Source organism: Strongylocentrotus purpuratus, unplaced genomic scaffold (genome assembly GCF_000002235.5).
Source record: "Strongylocentrotus purpuratus isolate Spur 01 unplaced genomic scaffold, Spur_5.0 spur5_scaffold_21, whole genome shotgun sequence".
NCBI lineage: Eukaryota > Metazoa > Echinodermata > Echinoidea > Camarodonta > Strongylocentrotidae > Strongylocentrotus > Strongylocentrotus purpuratus.
The window spans coordinates 25834364-25845308 of NW_022145607.1; the positions used below are offsets into that span (position 1 = coordinate 25834364).

The window sequence follows — 10945 nt, forward strand, 5'->3', positions numbered from 1 at the left end:
TGCGAATCTAAAAGTCCCTATTTACGTATGGCCGGCCGGTGTCATAGGCGATTTGTTCCGTGCAGGCGTATTTTTTATTTATACGCTAGCGAGGGGAATTTCTCGATTAATTCCAATGAAACCGCTTAAATTCCAATGAAACCGCTCGCGAAGAGTCTAGCCTAGATCGGAGAGCTCGCTAGTGCCATACGCTAGTGTGAATTTACATCCAGGAGAAAGTTTGCTTAACTTTTGCTTGAAACACTTGAACGGTTATGGAAACTGTTTGTGTTTCTAATCTCCAAATATTAATATTATTCTGCATCAAATATAAAACACTGATTTCTACTGTGATATGTAAAGGCACGAACTTACGTTAATACATACACATATTTTTGTTTGTAACCAAGAAGGTGCACCATGGTAATACATTTTAACAAACACATCAACATGTTACCTAGACAACTCATCACCATAGCCATTGTAAAACCATATATTAATGATACATGTAAAATATAGATTGAAGCAATTCTCGTCAGTTGGCTGTATCCTGAGTGTGATTTATATAATGGATTTTGAGTAACATTTGCATCTACCTGTATATATAGCATATTTCTTAATTTGATTTAACAAAAACACTCTAGACTATATGGTAATATTTTAATCATGCCTTGCAGAATAGGCTATTGAAATGTCGAATAACATCGGTCGTAATAACTGTTAATGATATCAACAATTTGGCCTATGAATTTTACCTGGGAGTTGCTGAAAAATCTTCGAATCCAGCAGCATAAGTAGAAAAGTTATTTCCTTTAGAAATTCATGTTTATTTGGGAAAAGAAATATTGAATCGCTTGGTAATTGTGCATAGACATGTAGGAATTTAATTATTAGCCCTAAACAAATTTCTATATACTGATGGCAAAGGGCTACTGTGATAAATTGCGACTCCCATCTCACAAAACACACAATGAACGGCTCCGCCCCCCCCCCTGTTCATATTTTCGAATACTTCTATATAGTCTTCGTCTTTGCCATAGTTACAATCGCTCTGATCTTCAACTCTAACATATTATGCATTTTTGGACCGATGCATAAAAAAGCTTACATTATGTGGCTTTATTTTCAATGGCTTCATTATACGATTCAGGATACAGAAAAGCCATTATTCCAGAAAGGTGGCAAAGACCATCAACCTAAACCTGAATTTTCGGACAAATTAAAAAAAAGCACCAACAACAACACTATATCAGAATCTAAAATTTGAAACACATCGGATCATTTTATCTTCCACATGCAAGGATAAATAAATTAATAATCAAATTATTAGAGGATTTATCGATATAATGCTAAATACATTTTTTTTCTCTTGAAGATTTACCAACAGAAAATATACAAGGGGAGGGGTGTCACAATGTCGAATATTCGATCCCCCTCTCCCCTTTTTATTAAATTTGTGAGTATGGAAGTGAGCGAAATTGACACTTATTGTATTGTAGATTCATTTTTTGTATAACAATGTACTAATTATAAAGGAGATTTTAACATATTCTAATAGACTACCTATAGGTGCCATTGATATGAGGCAACTGGTGCCGAAATATGATTGCAAGGTGTTTTTAATTACCCAATCTTGAGGAGCTTAAGATCAGCAGGCCCTCATCCCACCTCGTACGTCCATTATGGGGGGGGGGGGGGGGGGAGGGCATGCATACCCCGCAACACGCCCTCCATCTAGAGGCACCCTATATGATCTCAGTCTAATTTTGCTTTCCTCTTTCCACAAACCATTCGACAACATAAACGAACCCCAAATATAACTATAAGAAGAAACGCTGTGGCAAGCAGTAGAAGAAATGCGAGGACGTCGATCATGAAAAACTCAATGAGGGAAAGATCCCTTGCAGATGTTTTGAGATACTGTCCGCCATATTTGATCACGTGTTCAATCCAGAATGCTGCGCGTTCTCGTGCCTGCATGGGCCTTTCTCTGATGATGGTAGAAACCTCTTTAGCCACTGCAGTGTACCTGTATGAAGAGGAAAATGTTATTAGTTAAAATTTGTTCTTTCTTTCTTTTGATTTTGCATTTCCAGTCAAGTGCTTAATTAACCACTCGACTATACGACACCTCGACATAACTCCCACTTTCTGCTCTACAAACTCACTTTGGATCACTGATGACGTCCTGTAAGGTATCATAGATAACATCAGCACTGGCAGCCATCTTGTCGATCTTCTTGCCCATCCCTCGAGCTACGACCCTGGCGGCGACGTCGAACTGGTCCGCGTGGAGCGGGACGACGACTATGGGTACACCGTGATAGCAGGCTTCCTGGAACCCGTTGTTGCCTCCCTGATAAAGAAATACTCGGGTCTTTGGATGACCTTTGAGTAGAAGGGATAGAAATATTTTGTTTAGATGGATAACTATATAAGATACGGAAAAAATAAGATAGATGTATGATATTGGATATAGAATAGTTTGTTTTGTGCTTGTTTTTGGAATGTATTGATCTAAGCTAACTTTCAGATGGTATTTCCAAACAATCTTTCGATATTGGATTGGAAAGTGCAATATCACTATATATATTTCGACGTCATCTTTTTTTAAAACAATAATTAAGAGGTCTTTAAAAGGGACTGACGGTTAATACGCACCACCAACCGACGCGAACTCTGTGTAATGTGATTTGTTTTTGGTCTCGAGTCCGTATATCGTCGATTTGAATGGTGTACACTGCCTACACCTCGCTCACACCAGGGGCTTTTCACTTTTAATCTGGTCACACAGCCAAACTGACTCAAAACCTACAACATACCGATTATTCTGCCTCATTTGAAGCACTGAAATGTGTTGTTGTTTTTTTTACTTTGATATGCAATATCGTATGACTTCGGCTCATTGCCCCCCACCCCCCCCCCCCCCCACTTCCCACCAACACCACCACCACGTACATGCACCACAAGGTATTATATTCCCGAAACTCACCCAGTAGATCATTCTGAGGTACCCAGGGCTTGACCTTCACGTTTGGAGAAACGTCGATTTCGCCGAGTGGATCCTTCATCTGCCAGATCACCTTCTGCGGCAATCTTCGGAAAGCTTTGGCAAACTGCTCAGCAAATCCCGGTTGAATGATCGTTATCTCACCGAAGTACGTGCCAAGGGTGAAGAGAATGACACCATGGTCGCCTGAACTCTCCATGAAATCTTCCAGTTCCTGATGACGTAAACATTGGTCACGTATCAATTAGGATATGAAATAAAAACGCTAAGACTTTCGAGAAAAAAAGCACCCTCAGCCAATTTTAGTATAACCTTGTCATGCACGCCCCCACCCCCCCCCGGCCCCCACTCCGGGGTCGGAATGACCGCATGCGTGTTACCAAAATGTCCGGTAAAGGGGTACCTTTCGTGCGACAAAGTCCGGCCCGAGAATTGTAAAAAAAAAAAGGGGTGTATTTGACTTTTCACCCGGAGATTTCTTTAAAAAGGGAGTGTTTTTCTTTTTTTTTTCTCTCATTTTTTTCTCTCATCTCTTTGAACTCCTGAGAAATTATTCCGAATTGTCTGACATTACTAATGTCAGAACTGGCGTTCCGCAAGGCTCGATCATCAGGCCCCTTCTTTTTTCGGTAATGGTAAATGCTTTACCAGGGATTGTTGAAAAGTGCCACATTATGATGTACGCCGACGATACAATATTGTACTACAGTGGGAAAGATAATTAAAGACATTGAATCTGTACTGAATAAGGAGCTTGAGATAGTCAATAAATGGCTGACACAAAATCATCTTAGGTTGAATTTATCAAAAACTCAATATATGGTTTTTGTGGTGATATAAATCTGGCTGTTGACAACCATGAGCTAGAAAGAGTAAACACCTATAAATATTTTGGAGTTTGGATGGATGAGACATTAACCTGGCAAAAACATATTGAAGAAACAATGAAAAAGATTGCTTCCCGACTTGCACTCTTTGGTAGACTCCGAAAATACCTCACGGTTGACAGCTCTAAAGTCTTAGCTAACTCACTTATATTACCTTACTTTGACTACTGTAGCAATTCATGGTCCACATGTGCACAATATTTGAAAGACGGTTTAATAAGACAACACAGGAAAATGGCCCGGTTGATCTTAAAAGTCAATTATTCTACTCCCATTGAACAGGCATATAACAAATTAAAATGGGTTTCAATTGAAGAAAGGTGGCAATTCCATAAATGCAAAACAGTGCATAGTGTACTCCGCGGGGAAACCCCAGTTTACCTCATTGAACTTTTTATACGTTCAGGAAGTATCATTCACACCGGACAAGAAATGCAGTGCACAATGGTGTTGTGGTGCCACTTGTCCGCACACAGGCTGGTAAAAAAGCCTTTTCCCGTTGTGCTTCCGTTCTCTGGAATCGGCTGGATAGCGGTATTCGGGGCGCTGTTTCTAGTCAGTCCTTTGCTACCTCATATTGGAGAATTAGAAATCAGTAGATGGTTTGGTATGAACACAAACACATCAACAAACAAACAAAACTAGACATATAATACTTGTTTGGAACAAGTATAGGTGGGCTGGTCAACAAACATTTGAGACAAAATAAGGCAAAAATAAGCGACATACTGCTTACAAATTCTTAAAAGACAATATCATGTAGATTCATAACGTGAACTAAATTCACCTTCTATAGGCATAACACGCAAATATGAAGTTTTTGACATGAGGCCTTTAATCAAAATTTTCACTATGATGACGTCATCAAAATGAAAAATGGTTATTACTGCGCTTGTAGAGAATTGTCTTAGCTACAACATATCGAAATTTTGAAGAAAATTGATCAATATTTACAGAGATACAATCAATTTTACATAAATATGCTGACGTCATAATATGCAAATTCGTATTTTGAGTTCCAAGGCCATTGTGATGATGTCACGATACACTTAATGGCCAAAAGAGACATGGAATCATATTTCCGACTCATACTCTATCTTAATATGAAAAAAAATTGAGGATCCTGGTGCATTCCAAAGAGCTATAACGGATTTTGTATAGGCATGTTTTTGCCCATATATGCTATGTATTAAAAGACCTCGCGCGCACTGACATTTATCTTGAATTTACGCTCATCTTGTTAATAATGGTCATAAAGAGATAAACATGGAATCAAATTCCTTGAAAAAATATGAGAAATATCATGAAAGAAAAAAAATGGCGATTCTATGTTTTTTAATGGTGTTACGCGCGCGAAAACGCGCGCGCATGCTCGTACGCGCGATTTTTATAAAATGCTTAAAATGACCTGAAACGTATGCAAAATAAATTTGAGACGATTTTAAGCATTTAAAAATTTTGCGCGCGCATTGACGCGCGGACGTACGCGCACGCGCGCGTTTTTTGACCTGAAATTGACTGGACTGATATTGACCTTGATCATAATAAATATGAATGAGAAATACCTTTTGGTTATGAAGATATGATCATGAGTTTATTTTCAGAAAATTTCACAAAATGGCGCCTAGATGACGTCATCAGTCAAGGTCAAGGTTGAAAACCTTACTGTGTTTTGTCCATATGCCTATACATATGTGTGCCAAATATCAAAGCATTTGATTAAACCATTTTCAAGATATCTTGTTAACAAAAAAGTGGGTAGAATTAAGAAAAATAAATAATAAACTAGACATATAATACTTGTTTGGAACAAGTATAGGTGGGCTGGTCAACTAACATTTGAGACAAAATAGAGCAAAAATAAGCGACATACTGCTTACAAATTCTTAAAAGACAATATCATGTAGATTCATAACGTGAACTAAATTCACCTTCTATAGGCATAACACGCAAATTATGAAGTTTTTGACATGAGGCCTTTAATCAAAATTTTCACTATGATGACGTCATCAAAATGAAAAATGATTATTACTGCGCTTGTAGAAAATTGTCTTAGCTACAACATATCGAAATTTGAAGAAAATTGATCAATATTTACAGAGATACAATCAATTTTACATAAATATGCTGACGTCATAATATGCAAATTCGTATTTTGAGTTCCAAGGCCATTGTGATGATGTCACGATACACTTAATGGCCAAATGAGACATGGAATCATATTTCCGACTCATACTCTATCTTAATATGAAAAAAATTGAGGATCCCGGTGCATTCCAAAGAGCTATAACGGATTTTGTATAGGCATGTTTTTGCCCATATATGCTATGTATTAAAAGACCTCGCGCGCACTGACATTTATCTTGAATTTAGGCTCATCTTGTTATTAATGGTCATAAAGAGATAAACATGGTATCAAATTCCTTGAAAAAATATGAGAAATATCATGAAAGAAAAAAAAAATGGCGATTCTATGTTTTTTAATGGTGTTACGCGCGAAAACGCGCGCGCATGCTCTTACGCGCGATTTTTTATAAATTGCTTAAAATGGCCTGAAACGTATGCAAAATAAATTTGAAACGATTCTCAGCATTATAAAATTTTGCGCGCGCACTAACGCGCGGACGTACGCGCACGCGCGCGTTTTTTGACATGAAATTGACCGGACTGATATCGACCTTGATCATGATAAATATGAATGAGAAATGATTTACCGTTATGAAAATATGATCATGAGTAAATTTTCAGAAAATTTCACAAAATGGCGCCTAGATGACGTCATCAGTCAAGGTCAAGGTTTTAAACCTTACCGTGTTTTCTCCATATGCCTATACATATGTGTGCCAAATTTCAAGTTATTTGATTTAGCCATTTTCAAGTTATCTTGTTAACAAAAAAGTGGTTAGAAATAAAATAAATAAATAACTAGACATATAATACTTGTTTGGAACAAGTATAGGTGGGCTGGTCAACTAAAATTTGAAAAACAAAATAGAGCAAAAATAAGCGAGATACTGCTTAATTTTTTTTTTAAAACAATATCATGTAGATTCATTACGTGAACGAAATTCACCTTCTATAGTCATGACATGCAACTTAAGAAATTTCTGATATGTGCCCTTTAATCGTAATTTTTACTCTGATGATGTCATCAAAATGAAAAATGGTTATTATTAAACTTGTAGAGAATTATCTCAGCTACAACATATCGAAATTTGGAAGAAAATTGATCAATATTTACAGGGATACAGTCAATTTTACATAAATATGCTGACGTCATAATATGCAAATACGTATTTTGAGTTCCAAGGCCATTATGATGATGTCACGATACACTTAATGGGCAAATGAGACGTGGAATCATATCTCCGACTCATACTCTATCTAAATAAGAAAACAAATTGAAGGTCACCGTTCATTTCAAAGAGCTATAATGGATTTTGTATAGGCATGTTTTTGCCCATATATGCTATGTATTAAAAGAGCTCGCGCGCACGGACATTTATCTTGAATTGACGCTCATCTTGTTATTAAAGGTCATAAAGAGATAAACATGGTATCAAATTCCTCGAAAAAATATGAGAAATATCATAAAAGAAAAAAAATGGCGATTCTATGCTTTGTAATGGTGTTACGCGCGAAAACGCGCGCGCATGCGCGCGTGCGCGATTTTTTATAAAATGCTTAAAATGGCCTTAAACGTATGCAAAATAAATTTGAAACGATTCTCAGCATTATAAAATTTTGCGCGCGCACTAACGCGCGGACGTACGCGCACGCGCGCGTTTTTTGACATGAAATTGACCGGACTGATATTGACCTTGATCATGATAAATATGAATGAGAAATGATTTACCGTTATGAAAATATGATCATGAGTAAATTTTCAGAAAATTTCACAAAATGGCGCCTAGATGACGTCATCAGTCAAGGTCAAGGTTTTAAACCTTACCGTGTTTTCTCCATATGCCTATACATATGTGTGCCAAATTTCAAGTTATTTGATTTAGCCATTTTCAAGTTATCTTGTTAACAAAAAAGTGGTTAGAAATAAAATAAATAAATAATAATAAAGGCAATTTTAACAAAATTATAAGGTGGTCTGTATAGATACAGCCCACCTGATAATAAAGGCAATTTTAACAAAATTATAAGGTGGTCTGTATAGATACAGCCCACCTGAAAATAAAAATTCAATATGGCGTGGCGAGGGAGAGTAGTGTTTGGAGTAGTACGTGCCTCAGACCCTGCTGTCCAGTTGGTTCCGGCAAGCGGAGGCATTGTGAGAGCCTTATAGTTTTTTTTTTTTCTTTTTTTCTTAAAAGTTTAATATTTCGTGCAGGTCTGATGTCATAGTAATATTTGTTGTTTTGTATTCATTTACATGTTTGTAATTTGTGTTCTACTATTGCAGGGCCCCCGAGTATAACAGTGTTTTACTCACTGGTGGGGTTACCCTGGGTAAATAAAACAAAATAAATGAATAAATAAATAAATAAATAAATAAATTTAGGGGGTACATTGAGCATTTTTACGTATTTAGGGTGGTCTCCAAGGCAGGAAAAGCCCGCGAAAAGCCCGCGAAAGGGGGGTTCGGAAATGTTGGCAATCCTCAGATAGGGGGTGCTTTCAAAAAGAGGGAACGAGCATAAGCGTACCCTAAATAACACTGAGTAGGTGGGGGGCGGGCACCCCCCCCCTATCTGTAAATTTGCAACTGCCACGGGACCTGCGCAAATCGTTTATTATATAAAAAAAAAAGATGCTGACAAGTTTGTTGACCAATCAATTTTTCATCAAGCAAACAAAATAATAACAACAAAACAAGCCCAACAAAATTGCTCTTACTGCGTGAAAGGTCCTAGACATTTAAATAATGGCGAAGACATTACTGGATTTAAAGAGAAGGTTGAGTTCTGGGAAGAGGTGAAAAATAATTTGTGAGCGTTACTCATTCTTATTATGCAAGTGTGGAAGAACATCAGATAATTAAGACATGTTCCCTGAAAAGCATGGCTCTTCAAATGCCTTCATATTCTAAATATGCATGTAACATCGTAAAAATCGGGGCCGGCTTTTTACGCCACGTGTTCGTGTAGTCCCATATACATCTTTCTGTGTACAGTGTTTGTAACTTTACCAAGACTTGGCCAAATTTCTTATCATTTTGATGATTCCAGAACCTTGCAATACACACAAATACTTATATGCTAGATGATCAACCTTTTCTGGTCGGTTCCACACCGTTTCTTTCACAATGCAATCGCATGACCAGAACTCAACTTCATCTTTAACAAAAGATTAAAACAAACAAAAATCGTCTAGTACGTAGAAGGAATATAGACCAGTAATTATAAAGTTGCTCACCTGGTCAAGTTGTGTAGGTGGCCATGCTGTCAGCCCACCTCCGACTGGAATCACATTTGGTGATATCGGGAACGGGAACTCGATGGCGAAATCAAAGTTTTGAAGGTGTAAGTCGGCAAGATCGTTCATGAGAGACATCTTTATGCTCATGACATCTTCAAGTCCTGTGTTCTCCCCTACGCGCATGTAGAGCGGTATCAGAGTAGCACCAAGCACCGCGTATACAACAGACTGCAGGAGATTGGCTGTCCTCTCTAAGAAACTCATCCTGTTGGTAAAGCCCGTGTTGAGTTCTGGTTGGTAGGCTGGATTGTACGAGGAACCGTACGAAAACAACGCCATAAGATGAGGTGTTAAAGGTGTCAGAGTCACCAGGGCTATCTTCTTCGAGTAGTTCAGGTTGCGTTCCAGCGCGGCTCTGATCATTATTCCACATATCCAAGTCATATCGACAACGATAGCGTCGACGTCCTCCAGGCGCTTCATGAGCTCGATATCGAGAAGGAGATCCTCGCAGTCATCTGCCATCGATTCGATCAAGTAGTACACAGTCTTAATGAGACCATCATCACCTTTCCCAAGCGAAAGAACACCGAAGTTCTTCCAGAAATCTCGGACCTCTTGAAGGGACCTCTTGTGATGGTCAAACACTTCGAAGGATAGATTGGAGTACATTGGTTCCCTGGTACGACGTTCATATGCCCTGCTGATGAGAAGTGTGGCGTTGTGTCCTCGTTGGACTAGGCCTTCACCAATGGCGGCACCAAGGAAGAAGTGACTCCCTTCCCCATGCATTGATGATATCAAGACATTACTACCGGACACACAACATGATACGAACATTACAAGAAGATAAAACCAGGTTAGGCTGGTAGAAATCACACCAGATACATTAACAGCCATGTTAGGGGAGCTTTCCAAAGTTGCGACTGCGCCCCGACGCGTACGTGGCACGATAAATATATAGGTCGCGTTTAGACGCATTCAGGCGCGAAGGGCGCAATGGGGCACGATAGGTTCATCCTAACATCGTTTATCACATAATATCACCATAGCAACCATCACATCCAGATGTCACTCTGACAAAATAACAGAATATACAATATTTTGGGATATAGCCTGCCGAGCTACTAGCAGTAGATACAGCATTTATTTCACATAAATTATCAACACTTTCATTTTTCAAAGTATGAAAACAACTTCCAACAAATTCTGTCTGAGAATCATACATATATAATGTTTTTATACCTCTTAACATTTAATCATGTGAAATCATAACTAATTAAACTGTTATGCCCTAACCCTAATTATGCCCGGGTTTAAAAAAACAGAGAAAAAACTGAATCAGCACTAAACTCTGAAAAGACCCTATAGCCACCACAACCTAAACTTTGATGCAACAACGTCTCCTACCTATTATCATTTTTTAGTTCAATTGTAGTGACTTGAACTTTTCTAAGGTCACAAATGTTTATCAACATTGTAAATACTCAGCATTTTAAGCATTCCTTTCGTTAGTACTTTCCGTTCAGCCAACTTCAATAACAATAACAATCTACAGCTGCACATTCTAAACATTCTCTTAGTTAATTTCATCCATGGAACCACCCAGCAACAAGCAGAGTGTTATTTTAGTTACTCCAATCGGACCGCACCTTATTGTTTTAATAAGCCAATCAACACACTTTTAGCGCACTTGGAA

At 38.1% G+C, this 10945-nt stretch overlaps 1 protein-coding gene across 1 annotated transcript; it reads right to left on the minus strand.

Moving 5' to 3' along the window:
• Positions 1–1664: 1664 nt before the first annotated feature.
• On the minus strand, positions 1665–10213 carry LOC581857 (UDP-glucuronosyltransferase 2B1). Its single transcript, XM_781836.5, has 4 exons — positions 9244–10213; positions 2972–3203; positions 2148–2367; positions 1665–2008 (listed from the first exon to the last, which is right to left on the minus strand). Exons 1-4 carry the CDS (start codon positions 10144–10146, stop codon positions 1735–1737), a joined length of 1629 nt encoding a protein of 542 aa, XP_786929.5. The 5' UTR covers positions 10147–10213; the 3' UTR covers positions 1665–1734.
• Positions 10214–10945: the final 732 nt, after the last annotated feature.

Bases quoted from the DNA above. Each gene is read 5' to 3' on its own strand.
- LOC581857 (XM_781836.5), bottom strand. From the start codon at position 10,146: ATGGCTGTTAATGTATCTGGTGTGATTTCTACCAGCCTAACCTGGTTT. The intron at 3,204-9,243 runs GTGAGCAACTTT...TTACGTCATCAG, and splicing joins CACCTACACAACTTGACCAG to GAACTGGAAGATTTCATGGA. The intron at 2,368-2,971 runs GTGAGTTTCGGG...TTCTACTCAAAG, and splicing joins ACCTCAGAATGATCTACTGG to GTCATCCAAAGACCCGAGTA.